This window comes from Nicotiana tabacum, chromosome 7, assembly GCF_000715075.1.
Source record: "Nicotiana tabacum cultivar K326 chromosome 7, ASM71507v2, whole genome shotgun sequence".
NCBI classification, from domain to species: Eukaryota; Viridiplantae; Streptophyta; class Magnoliopsida; order Solanales; family Solanaceae; genus Nicotiana; species Nicotiana tabacum.
The window spans coordinates 16,528,974-16,543,716 of record NC_134086.1 but is presented as its reverse complement, the minus strand read 5'-3'; the positions used below and the strand labels follow the sequence as shown (position 1 = coordinate 16,543,716).

At 32.4% G+C, this 14,743-nt stretch overlaps 1 protein-coding gene across 2 annotated transcripts; it reads right to left on the bottom strand.

Moving 5' to 3' along the window:
- Nucleotides 1-4,542: 4,542 nt before the first annotated feature.
- Nucleotides 4,543-9,662, bottom strand: LOC107768961 (protein WVD2-like 3). Of its 2 annotated transcripts, none has more exons than XM_016588141.2 (7): nt 9,506-9,662; nt 6,273-6,833; nt 6,044-6,132; nt 5,845-5,932; nt 5,563-5,634; nt 5,299-5,409; nt 4,543-5,074 (listed from the first exon to the last, which is right to left on the bottom strand). In XM_016588141.2, exons 1-7 carry the CDS (start codon nt 9,635-9,637, stop codon nt 4,781-4,783), a joined length of 1,347 nt encoding a protein of 448 aa, XP_016443627.1. In that variant the 5' UTR covers nt 9,638-9,662; the 3' UTR covers nt 4,543-4,780. The 2 variants fall into 2 exon arrangements, with proteins under 2 accessions (XP_016443627.1, XP_075113077.1); XM_075256976.1 differs by having other exon boundaries at nt 9,429-9,562.
- Nucleotides 9,663-14,743: the final 5,081 nt, after the last annotated feature.

Below are 14,743 nucleotides of genomic sequence, written 5' to 3'. Positions count from 1 at the left end.
ATATAACTTAATCTATAGCTGCCCCTAATAAACTCAGAGGAGCCAAAATTAAAGTAACGGATACCCAGAAATCAACAGAAAGGCTAAAATCAAAATTTATCTTTATGGCTAAAATCAACAGCAAATGCATCTTTATTTATTTCCATTTAATAAACTTAGGTAAAAATAATTATGGCACAACCACTATAAGTATCAACATCAACAGAAAGGATACCCAGAAAGCTAAAGTTAATCTCAAAGGGAAAAAAAAAAAAAAAAAAGAATGGCAGTGAATGCTGCTTCATCTTCAATCCGGAGATCTCAAGTTTGAGCCTTGAGTATGTAATCACATTTGTTAGAGAGCACATTACCCTTGCACGTCCAGCGCGAATTCAAATTCAATTGATCCCCAATGCAAATACCGGACACCAGCTGTAAAACTAAAAAAATGACATAATGTTAATTGAAGTATATATTTCACAACAGCAAAAAAAATGAACCTGCAATGATCCTTATAAGCTTTTGATGAGTAGTATATTGGTGAAAACTCTTGAGTTGAGGGGAATGAAGCCTGGTCCGAAATCACTCATGATCAAATGATCATCAACTCTGATCTACGATAGAAAATTCAGAATTTAGACGTTGTGAGTTCTGAAATGTATATCAAACTTTATTTATATTCTTTTTCGTACACATATATAAGATTCGACCCTGAAATATTGGCTTGGATCACTTTACAGAATGGTTTCGAACCAGACAGCATTCCCCTCAACAAAATCTAATTGGTTTTCCATTTTGCTTTGGTTTCTTGAGGAGAGGGAATAGGAATATTGGAATTGAGACAGAGAAAGAGAGTTTAATTTCTTTATTTTGGTTAGGGTAAGGGTCATGCATGATATATATATAGGGCCCTTAATATATACGTTGTCTTTTCATAAGTCATGACTTACTAATTTGACCTTTTACTTTTCTAGCAACTACACGTTTTATAATCATGGTTTTGACTGAAAATTGTGAAGGGAGCTTTATTAAAACAACAGCTAATTTGAACAAATTTTATCGGTAGGATTAAGTTTAGTTTTGGTTAGCGGAAGTTATGACCATTTTCCTCTTATAATTATAGGTTTTTTAAGTTTAGGCAAGAGGAATTAAAGATCATTTGCCTTCAGAATAAATTGGGATGAATCTCATAAATACAATCATCAAAAATAAAAATTTGGCAATTGTATATTATGTCTATCGTCGCAGATGTTGAAGTTGTTGTTACGAAAGATTATGTGTATTGGTGCATAAGTATTCTATATTCACGTAAAGTCCAAAGAAGAATCGTATCCCAAAGGTGTGATGTACATAATTTATTCTAATGTAAGCATTAATGACTATTCACCTCTTAATTACAATTAATAGAGTCCAAAACGGTATTTCTGAAGAAGTCAATAGAAGAGTTACTTGTGAAGCAATAAGCCGAGAGAAAATCAAGGCTTAGCCCTACCTAGTACCTACTCTGCCCACCCTACAAACCCCATGTTTTTAAACAGCCATAATAATTGAAATTGTGCCATAACTATAGTCTCTCTTCAATAATAACCGTCCAATCAAGAATCCTGTTCAAAATAAGTAAATTTTTTGGTGATTTTTACGCAAATTAAGAAATTCATCTTTTAATATTAATTAGCAATGAAATTGACCATATTAACAGTCTTAACACATACTCCAACATTAATTACTCCAAGGACAATGTAGGAAAAAAATAATTAATTCATTCTTGAAATCTGGAAAAATCACTTATTTTGGACCACAAAAAAAAACCAAAAAATCACTTATTTTGGACCGGAGGGAGTAATAAATACGGTGTCGGGTCAGCTTGCGAACATTTTGATTATTTCCGCGATTCACCTAATACATCTCACCCGCACAAGTACCGAGTAAATTTTTATGCCTACTACTTCTTTTCCCCCAACGAGTATAGGAGGCTAAGATAACAGAAATATTATACTAATTGATGCAAAAGCTTTAATTAATTAACTTTTTTTAATTGGTGTGCACAAATCTTAAAAGACAGATAATATGAACGCGAGAACAAGTGCAATCTTTTTTGTTTTTTTGTCCCCAGATAGAATGATTCCAAACTTAAATGAAAAGGCAAAAACAGGTTGGCTAATTAAAGCTTTTGCAGATCTAAGCCCAACAAAGAGTAAAGGAAAATATGAAGTGGGCATAAGAAGGTGAAAAAGTTGAGATGGCGAAAAGAAAAAAAAAAGAGGGTTTATCAATTGATGTTTTACTGTGTTCTCATGGTATTTACTGTTCTCAAAGGTAAGTTCACTTTAAAATCTTGAATATGACATTGTGCTTATTGGTATTCAATACTTAACTTCCTCTTACTCAGATAGTCCACGGGAGAGCTAAACTTTGGCCGGACCACAAAGGTCTATCATATGAAGTCTTACTCTACATTTCTGCAAGAGACTGTTTTCATGGCTCGAATCGTGATCTCCTAATCACGTGACAACAATTTTACCAATTACGCTAATGCCTTCCTCATTTAAGTTATTGTCTGAATTATTAACCTGTACATATCAATAATTTTTTTAAGATAAATGCAAGATTTGAACCAAAATTATGAGTTCGGCCGAACCTGTAAGCTAAACTCTATTTCCACTCCTCAGGCACTTATCCCACCCCTACCCCTACCTTGATCCCATTGATACGTCACCCAAACAAGGTTCATGAAATAAAGGGTAAAAAATGTGGTCCATAATAGAATGTATAGGGACAGTAATATTGACTATAAGATTGACATTAAACAGTAATTTTCTAATCATTTTCCAAGTCATGCTTTTCTTTTAGAAACTTATTGAACGATCACTTCACAAAAAATAATCACATGACTTGAGTGCTAAGCTCCAAACTTGGCTGCTAATTAAGAGAAATCAATCATAGCTAGTAAATAGACAATTTGACAGCTTTGATTGGAGCTACACCTAGCATGAAGCAATAATTCTTTTTTCCGTGGTTGGTAATTGTTTAGGCCGCACGATTTAGGGAATGAACATTTATCTCCTTGTATGATTTTGTGTAATTTTTATCTCATTAAATAAATTTTGAATTTAAGTGAGATCTAATATCTATTTTATTAATATGATATCAATAGTATTCATGAGCTAACTTTTTCGCATTTTGAATTAAATTTAAAGTCTGTTTTCAAGACATGATAAGTTTATCCGATGTTGGATCCTCGTATTATATTGCTCATGCAACAGATGTCTAATTGTGGGTGTGCATGTTAGACATCCCACATTGTGTCTTTTTTTGGTCTCCCATTTATGTTCGATACTCGTATTAGGGCCCGATTAAATTCGAATTTGTGACATAAAATCCCACATTGGGAGAAAAAACGTTTTCCAACAAAGGCGACTCGATACGAGACTCGAACCCAAAACCCTAATTAAAGATGAAGTACTTATCATCTACCACAATCCTGCTTGTTCATTACGGTGAATCATCCTATACATGGTATGACAAACAAGCGAGGGGCAAAAACTCTAGCAAAGAATGGTAACAACATACATCTCTACCTATCACAATGATTAATTAACTGGGAAAAAATGCACAACTAGATAATTAAAAAAAATAGAAATACTCTAGTTTAATTGTTAAGCATTGACCTTAATACTGAGTTTAAGACTTTTAGCACCATATCCTAAACCAGGAGGCTCTCGAGCATATGAAAACTCAGGAGTTGACACTCTAAAGTTAGAGCAGGTGTACCAATTTGACAAACCAATAATGAATGATTAGAAATTTTCATAGATTACACCCTGTTAGAATGGATTCTACATTCAACTCAAAGACATTAAGTAACATAGTTTAGAGCCAATTGAAGAACACAAATCCATATATTTATGTTTAGAGTCAACTTGTGAACAAATCCAATAGACTATGATTAAGAGTGTCAATAAATTCAAGATGTCAAAAGCAAACATAACTAAAAGTTTGGTCTTTTTGACTTGTGCTTTTGCTTCCACATACATATATTTCTAATTGAAAAGTCATCTTTGTGCAGATTATCAAAAGGAACACTTCAACAGAATGTGCTTTATGCTATATTTGCATCTTTCATTTTTCTTTACAAATTTTTCATAATTACTCTTTACCTGATTGATAAAAACAACAGATATGTACCACTAAAGAACATCTTAAAGCTTGCCTCTTACTTTGTACACCCATTCCATCCCCGTCGAACAAGCCTAGCTAGACTTTATATTTTGATTTATAACAGTATTTTCTCGCTAACTTCTGCTTGCTTTGACTATTCCACCGTATACCTACTATATCTCACCAGCACATGTACTGAGTAACTCTGTACATCAAAACTTAAACAGAAGAGAAGAGAACACTGATCATCTATCATTATTTGTCTCTTTTGGAACTTAAACCTTGATCTCTCATAGTTTTCATCCCACTTCATTGACCACTAGTCCACACTGAAGAGATATATAGATTGTACTAGGATCGCTAAGGCAGAACATTACATGCTACTATTCAAATTGCAATTTACAAGGACAAAGTGGTCATGATAGCCAGTTTCTTCAAAGATAAATTACACGAAAATGAGTCACTTTACACAAGTATGGAAATAACTTACAGAAATTTACACTTCATAAATAAACGCCACACAGATCACTGCAAAAAAGCTTTTGCAGTTTAAATAGCAGTCAAATGCACAACCCTTAACAGCAGTAACAAGAAGCAAAAGAAAAGTTCCTCCTCTTATTAAATTAGAAGACTCACAAAATGCTCAAGAATGAACAGTAATGTCCACATTCATTTCGTCATGTATCTTTCTCATATATGATTCATTTATCTCCTCTGCATGATTGGCCTCGTGGTTAAATTTGTACACGGCAGTACTGTTCTGAATATTTATACGATCTTTCCTATTTCTGGAATCAAAGGCAGCATTTTCGTTGTAAACTTCAAGACTATGGCGAGTTCCTCGATCATAAGCTCCTATCCCTTTGTCTAAACAAACTGAGTCACTGCAGCTCTTCCTTCTGCCCAACTTTGGTGATTTCGCACGTGTTGGCGGTGCCTGCAGTACAGAGCACTAAGAAATTAGAATTATAAGGTGGTTATTTTCCATAGACAACTAAGAATATCAACATTTGAGCGAGCAACCTTGTCTGCACTGTCACACACTCGTAAGGCCACTTACAACAACAGAAACGTTACACCGTAGATCAAACTTTTGGTGAACACTACAGCTAAAAACTACATATAATGTAAGCCATGATACCAGTGACGTTACTGCATTACCTTCTTCAATTCAGTCTTTGGTGGAGGTCCCTCATGGTAGAAGCTTGGCATTGGGCTTGCCTTAAACATCAAACTTTTCCTCAGTTGCTTTATAGCTGCTTCTCTCTCTTCCTAATTATTGAAGGTAAGAGGAAACAAAAGAAAAGAAATGTCATATTTGAAGTTGATTGTTAAGATATTCATTTACTCGGTTTTTGGTAGGATAATGCTCTTTTGTTTGTATTCCACATAACAAGTGATAGTGGTAGCAGCGATAAGATGCACCTTCGTCCTTGCCTCCCATTGAATTTTTTGGGCCTCCATAGCTTGATGTTTCTCCTCTAATTTTGAGTAGAACTGCAAAGAGAAAATCAATATAAGAACTAACCAAGATTTAAACATTTTACTTTTAAGAAAAAAATGAAAATTCCTTTCTCATTGTAGTTCTTGTTGTCATTTAAAAGGGGCTAAGTGAGAGGAACAACATTGTAGAAAGTAGAAATCTGAAACACGATAAAACATAGAACTAAATGAGCAGTTTTTGCAATTCAGTAAATCAACAGCTACCTCTTTCCTTTTCTCTGCACGTTCAGATAATCGGAATATAGGGGCTGACGCGGCAGTGGCCCTGGATTTTCTTGATGGTAGCATAGCACTTCTCATTGTGGATAAGTTATCAAATAGCAAAGCAGCATCATAAGACAAGGGAACATATTAGAAATAGCGCAAACCTTATTAACTTAAATCAGGTGGAGAAAGTGGATACCAAGAAGTAAGTGAGCATGAGTCTTCTTCATCAGAATGCTTCTTGTTATCAGGTTGTAGCGGCTTCCTAGTTGCAACTGGTGAGGACACCTGGACGGAAATACAATAGCCACGAAATCAGTTACTAACAGGCAGTTAGATCCATAGACTAATAGTGTAATCGTTAAGCATTAACATTTCTGAAACAGTAACAAATTTAGGAGGAAGCTCTCTCATCATAGGAAGCTAACCTGGTTTTGTTTCGTACTTGGGACTCGCGAATTATTGGCTTCAGGTGACTTATGCACAAAACTAACATTGTCTAGATCATTCCCAACAAGACGAGTTCCTTGGGACGCACGCTTCTCAGTTGCCAAAGCAAATGGCTGAGGAACTGTACACTTTGTTTTGCAGTTTCCAGCAGTAGATTTGACTGCCGATTTCACTGAGGCTTTTGACCTCTTATTATCATCTTTTAATTTTGGGACTTCAGATTTGTGCTCCTTTGTAGGCAATTCAATCTCACATTTTGAGCTACGTGTATATTGCTCCTTGGTACTTTCAACTTCACAAAGTTTGGATATCTCAACTGATACTTCAGCTGTGCATTCTTTCACTTCATACTCCTTTGTTTCAACACTCTCATTCAGGGTATCAGTTTCATGTTCCCCTATAATAAGCTTCGGCGACTGAACATCTTGATTACCGTCAATTATGTAACTTGAATCTGGAGACGCACCATCACAGTAACTTACACTACCATTTTGCTCCTTGTCCATACAGATATCAGTAACTTCCAGCTCCATCAATCTCTGAGATTAAGCAAAATAAATAAGAAAGCATTGAATAAACTGCGGGCTTCAAACATGGAAATATATCTATTTGATCCACCACATATTATTGATCATGTAATTTAGTTATTTGTCTACCAAGAAAATCTGCTTCCTCCTATACGTTTATGCTAAAAAAAAAATCTTGATCTATCTAATGTTTAAATCAATTTATGCACACTGATTACTGAATAAGCAAGTGCATGCACTAAACTGAAATTGGTCCTTTAGAAAATAACAATAGGAAACAGAGATCTAGCAAAGCACACTTTGAACTTTGCAGTTGGAGGCTTGAAGCTACATTTATCTTAGTTTGAACTTTGAAGCCACTAAATTGTGCACATAATGAATTTAAGATACCCATCTAACAAACACATAAGGCTTGCCGTCATAATTACCGATGGACGAAATCAAAAAGAAAAACCTCTGATGTACTTTATGTAATATTTGAACATTAATGTCCTTCCATCTGTATATTTTATAGTCAGGATAAAGACATTTCATCAAAATAAACCGAATTTCTCTAAGGACTATGTTATCCGTTGTTAAACTTGCTCAAGTCTTTAAATGAGGGAACACCCCAACCCCAAAATTACAGAATCTGAGCATTGAGCTGCTTTGGAGTATGAGAATCACCTCACGATAGCCAAATTAACCAGTCACAATCTCACAAAAGATTAGTCAACATCTTGTCTCTGTCATTGTGTGTTTGACACCAAATGATTTAATGTAGAGTTTTTTAACGAACATAGGGTGGTAATAATAGAGCCTTTGCAACAGCAAAATAAAGATGGAGACTACATGTAGTTTTAGGCAATATGAAAAGGTAATCCCGCAATCATGAAAAGGAAAAGAGGCAAAATCTTTTTGTTCCTCAACAATTAAATAAGCAAAAGGAACATAAAGATACCAGTACTAGTACTATAGCTCAAGAAAGGAAGGTCGATACCTCAAATGATAACACTAGAACCTTTTCCTCACACTAAGTTATCAAATCCATTTACATGTATGAATATCTACCTCAACTTATACGCAGAAAGCATCCATATATACCTATATATGCAAATAAGTACCCACAGACTCCTATACAGTAAGCAGGAAATCCAAGAATTCCAACGAGTCAACAGTTTGTGTCTGAACTTTATGGGATCGAGTTCGAAAATCTAGCACAGCTCATTTGATTTACTGAATTTGAAATCCTTCATAACTTATTTAGTGCATACACATATACAGGGTCTGAACTAAAGCTACTAGGTTTGGATGAACCTAATATTTCTACACTACATCTGCCCCTGTTTGTTAAGGAGGTTCTAGATAATAGTGATTGGAGGAAAGATGGAATCTTTTACATGTATTTCAATTGAAACAAGTACCTATTTCGAAGGTTGGAAAAACCTAGAAGCCCTTACAACAAGGGATATACATAAGGGATACAAGAACAAGAGCAACCATAATTTTCTTTTGAACATCAAGATTAAATAAATGATGCTAGCGGAGCTAACTTTTATCTTATAAATGCTAACTAATTACTCCCAGTGTCCCAAGATATTTCTCATATTTCACTTCCCAGAAGTCACACTTAGTAAGTTCACTAATATTTTCAAATGTGCTTTTTGTCACTTTGATACTAGATTATAGCTTCATTTTAGCTCAAAATTTTGATTAAGTTTATCTTCACTAAGCAAAAAAAATAGTAGAAGAAAAATGCCAAACTTGGGACCAAGGGAGTACCAACTAGAGCAGCCTAGTGCACTAAGATCCCGCTATGCGCGGGGAAGGGCGGACCACAAGGATCTATTATATGCAGCCTTACCCTGTTTCCACGGTTCGAACTCGTGACCTCCTGGTCACATGGTAGCAACTTTACCAGTTACACCAAAACTCTCATTCGAGGAGTACCAGCTAAAACATAGAAAAAACAAAATTACATGTATTGGTGTCATGTAAAACAAAACATTGTAAATTATCAGGAACCCCGTATCAGAATTTCACCTCTAAGTCAACCTCTAAACTCTGAATAATCCTATCTAATCAATGGAAAAAGTTATTCCAAGACTCCAGAACTTCATTTGATTCTCCAACTGAAATCTGGAGTCAGCTGAAAAATCACAATTATACCACATAACCCATTTCAAGACTCCACATTCCTTAGCTCCTTCCAAATACTTACACCTACCAAAACTATAGCTAAATCCTCAGTAAAGGCAGCCCGGTGCACTAAACTCCCAAACCCCCGCTATGTGCAGGGTCCGGAAAGGCCGAACCATAAAGGTCCATTATACGCGGCCTTAACTTACACAGTTCTACAATTGGCAGTTTCAAACCCCCTCCTGTTCACATAGAGAGGCAACTTTACTAGTAACGACAAAGCTACCCTCAATAAAACCTCAGTATTTATACTCAGAAGGACACATCCTTTAAAACCACATTTGCTTAAAGAAACACTGTTGAGACCCTATGTGGATCTCATCCCAGAATTTACATTGCATTAAAACCAAAATTCCCAATGCAAGTACCAATAACAACGAACTAAATGAACTCACAATAAATTTAAATTTTGGAGGAAGAAAGATTTACCAAAAATGTATCAAAAAGAACAAGAACATTAAACCCAGAAGAGAGATGTGAAATGTTTGAATTTTCTTGTAACTGACCTTTAGAAAAGATGTAGTACTTAATTTGTTTTTTTTTGGGTTTGGGTTTAGTTTGTTTGTGTGAGTTTGCGCCTTTATCCAGCGGTTCAGGGAGCGGTGTGTCACTATATGTAGATCGTCCCTGTTACTCATGTATTTATATGTCTCTGCTTCTCAACTTTCAACTCCAAATAATTTAATGGAAAAGAGAAAAAAAGGAAAAAGGAAACAAGAATAGATAAAATAATACCACTAGTAATAATAATGATAATAAGACCAAAAAAAAAAAGAGGATTTCAAGTATCAATAAGAAAAAAGAAAAATGAGGGAAATCTTTTTATTTGTTCCACTTTGTTCATAGGGACGGAGCCAAAAATTTCAATCTAATGGATTCTGAATTTTAAAATAACAACGTTAGTGTCTAAATTTAATACTTGTATATATTTAATAAATTTTTTAATATAAATACACTATTTGAGTAAAAACACTATTTGTTAGTAGTAAAATTCAGGATACTATCTAGTCCTTTAGGCAGAGAAAATGAAAAAAAAAAATATTCTCTTCTATGTGAGGGTTGAAAATGGTCCCTTAAATATATTCGTCAAATAATTAACACACTCTTATTATTAGATTCAACAGGATATTATGGGGAAAAAAATTAATCAGAAACACCAAGAAAATCAGTCAAATCCCAAAAATCACTACACCTCAATTTGAACCAAACACCAGAAATAGAAAAAATGTACAAACTACATATTTAATAGTTGCACTAAACTCCAGAAATAAACAAAAAATAGTTGAAACTGCAAAGCTACATCACCAAACGTGAGCTCATGTTAAATTCCTTTTATTTTCAAAACTTTCGTTGAATTTAATCAAAGGCTTGTTTAATATTTGATGAAGATCAAAAGTGCTATTTTTCACTAACTTATTAAATTAAAACTGCTTTAAAATATATTTAAGGGATAATTTTTGTCATTTTTCACTTAGGTGCATGCATTCATAGGTTGACTATGTGAAAAGTGGAAAAAGAAAAGAAAGAAATATGAAGACCATAATAAGGTAATAATGGCTAAGAGGCCAATGAAAATTGTCTTAACTCAGAGAGAGCTCAGGATTTCAAGTTTTTGGGTACACAATTTTAGTATTTAAATTACTTAATTCAAAATTTATAGTTTATACATATTTAATAAATTTTATAAAATAAATAGAGGATTTGGACAAATTCGATCAAACTTGTAAGCGAAGAGCTAGCTCCGCCCCTGCTTTTAGCTATAACAATAGCTAAATTTTAAAGTAGCTTGATAATTTGCATGCAACTTAATTATTAGGTATATGTTATCTTCTACCAGTAAATATATCCGATAATATTACCCGCTAAGACTTAATCAAATGCAAAAAATACCTAACAATTTTTTTTGTATATTTGCACCATGGTGGCTTATGGGTTTCTTTTCATTCTTTTTTAATTAAACAAAAAGATTATCTTGATAAACTCAAGTAGATTAGAGAAAAAATGCCTAAACTTGATGCTTTAACCATAAAGAGTTAAACAGTCAAGATGACGTTTATGTCTCAACTAAAACATGATTAGAGACAAAGAATTGTGCAATCAATTATTGCTTTGGTCCCATCTTTGATTACTATTTGCCAACCCTTTTGATAAAGCACTAAAACCTTTTTTAATATTTCAATTCCAACCACACTTTTTTTTTTAGTTTATTCTTATAATCTCTCTAGTTTGACCATAAAATTATTCTCCAAAATATAAAATTGATTTAGAATTTTTGGACCCATTATTGAACCTATTTCAAGCAACTAGACTGTCACTATGTTGTTGCATGTTTTTTTAAGAATAATAATCATTACCTAACTTATTATTTCCATGCATCTTCTTAAGAACACTTCCCTCTTTTTCTTTCACTTTGTTTTTCCCCTTTTTGTGGGTGGGGAATCAATGTTAGAATGAATTTATGTGCATAAACTTTGTCTCAATCCAATGTGTGTAACCAATCAATAATTGCATTTATGAAAATATGTTTATTTTATCTTTTTTCTTAATTTTGTGAGAACTCATGCATGTATCATGATATCTTTCAATAGGAAGAGAGACAAGATTGTGCATTCATGAATAAATAATTAATTTAAATAGGCGTCTATTAAGTCACTTAAATTAAAAATAGCCAGTTATAATATATGTATAATTCATGTACAATATGTGTATAATTATATATAACTAATATATTATGAATATCAGCTATGAAAAATAAATAGTAGAACTGACCCGCTATTTGTATAAAGATTTATATGTGTAATAATGTATAATTGTGTATAATCAATATTATACATATATATCTACCAACTATGAAAAATAAACAACGAATCCAGTCGATTATTTATGTAAAAATGCCTATGAAAATCTACCATACGCTCGAGAGAAAAAAAGATTCACCTTTTTCTTTTATCCCCCTCCAAAAAAAATTGTGGTGACAGATTAATTATACAGGAAGCTAACCGAATACTGAATGATAAACCAAAAAAAAAAAAAAGATTCACCGACAAGAATAATGTGTTAAGTGATTTGTTCTATTTACATATCCCAATCCTAAGTAAAACTATAAAACAAAAATAATCCTAAAGCTTCTTGGAGGTTAGTTTATCTAATTTAATTCTCCACTCAAAGCAAGGTGGCCCATGAAAATTCCAACATCCAACTAATTTACCATAATCTTCTTAATTAAGTTTAATATTTAGAACTTTAATCTAATAATGAAGTGGTTTATCAAAAGCATTCACCCTTATGCTCTCTTACGATGGATGTAATACCTAAATTTTGGTTTTTTTTTTTTTGGATAAAGAAGCCACCTAAAATCCAACACGTCTAATTATTTTATTTATTTGAATAATATTCCAAATTCTTTGAGGATAAAAGTTGATGTGTTGGTTGATATATGACATAAATCATACTATTATAGTATAGTGACTTGTGAACTTTTAGTGTCGCAATCATAGGAAGGTTAGGCTTAAAAGCAAACAAATGACAGATATGCAACAATTATCTTAGAATTATCTTATTTCTTGCTCACTAAATGACATGCGTCAACTAACTATAAATATAATAAAGTTATATTCTAGCTACCAAAAAATTAAAGAGGTACTAATTTTTAACTTTTTTATTGATTGTTTGGTCGATAATTAGAGCTGGAATTGATTCGTGTTGTTTTACGAATTTATTGGGATATAATTTCGGTAGAAAAATAAATAAATGATGGTAGTTCCACTATAATGCAAATGCATAAATTTCAAGAAAATTCTACCAAATACACAAAACTACACCTATATAATGTATATGTATACATACATGATACATGTGTGTTGTGTATGTCTAGAGCAAAATGGTACTACTACAACAACAATAATATACTCACAATATTTTTACAGTGTGGGGTCGGTGAAGGTAATATGTACACAATTCGTGTTCGTGCCTCGTGAAGATAGAGAGGCTATTTTCGACAGGTACTCAACTCAAGAAAAAAAGTAGTGAAACAACCATATTGAAAATAATGAAGACAAGAACAATAACAACAAAATAACACGCAGTAAGAAATTAAATCAAACCAAGGGAAAAAACATATAGTAGTCAGCTAGAGTATCGGAAGTGGGTTCGGTCGAATCCGGTAGTTTTGCTTCAAACCTTGTATTCCTCTTTAAAAATTCATTGAATATGTGTAAATTATTACTAATTTAGAACCCAATAACTTAAAACGATTAGAATCTCGAACCCATAAACTTGAAATCCTGGCTCCGCTAATAGAAATTGAATAGTAGCAAAATTGTACTGATAAATTGGGAAAATGAATTAAATAGATGATGCACTGCTTTCACATTTTAATATCTCTAATTATTTTACAAAGTGTTGGAGGGTTTTGGGCATTAGCGAGAGGGGAATATAATGACAGTTGATAGCTAGCAAATAATAATAGTGTAAATAGATTTATTTAGGAAAATGGATTAGTTTGAGCTCATAAGGTTGCATCTGTGATTTTGGTTAGCTGTTTAGGGTGATGTAACTACCCATTGTAATATTTAAAAACAGGGGAATATTATCACAATTGGTAGCCACCTAATACTCCACAAAATACATAAAACTTTTAGTAAAGAAAAAGTATCAGTCTGAGCTCATAGGTGCATTTGCAATTTTTTTTAATATTGTAAGGAATTTTTATATTAAAAAAAGATGTAAGGATATATCTATTGATTCTTTCTCCAAATTTATCTAAATGTAATTTCTTGTATACAATGTATAGGTACAATTTTAGAGAACAAAATTCTTCTTTTTATCCGTATTTGTGTTTCCTGTTTTCTTCACTGGCTAAACGTGACATAGTTCTAAAGTTTTTATACTGAAAATATTCTGAAGACAAATATACTTTTTTGTAATTTAATTTAAGATATTACTAAAAATTGGTATAAATTATGTATCATTTATGTATATATTAGTTTGTCTTTCAATATTAAAATACTAAATGTAATAAATTGTGTAACTTTATTTGGAAAAATATTGATTCTAATGAAATTAATTGCTAAATATAATTAAAACCCATAAAGTTGAAGAGTTTTATCGAAGCTATATCCCAAAGGTGTCATTTAGATTGTTAAAAGAAAAGTGACTTTAATTGTGTGGTAAGTGATATCAAATTTATTGAGTAAATTTCAATTCAACTATGATATATATTGGTAACTCCCAAAAATCAGAATAAGTTTGGTTATCAATAAATCATCTCGTGTGTATATATTAGTTTGTCTTTCAATGTTGAAATACTAAATGTAATAAATTGTATAACTTTAGATTGGTAGAAATTGATGTTGTTGTGGGAGGTACTTATGTAGAGATAAAAATAAAATATTTTTTATAATTTAAATTAAAGATATTAATAAATATATTTTTATTAATTAATACTCCACATAATATGATTTATTTTGAATCATATAATATTTTTATTTATTTATATCACCGACTATATATTGGGTTATAATATTTGAGTTTCTGTCAATAGTTTATGAATTTTAGCAGGATCACAATACTATCTGTATATTGTGCGGGTACTAAACCAGCCGATGATATAAATAAGTAAAAATATTATATATATAAAAATTTGGAGAAAGAATCAATAGATTTCCAACTATAACATTATAACCCGATATATAGTCGGTGATATAATAAATAAAAATATATAATTGGAAATTTGTTGATTCTTT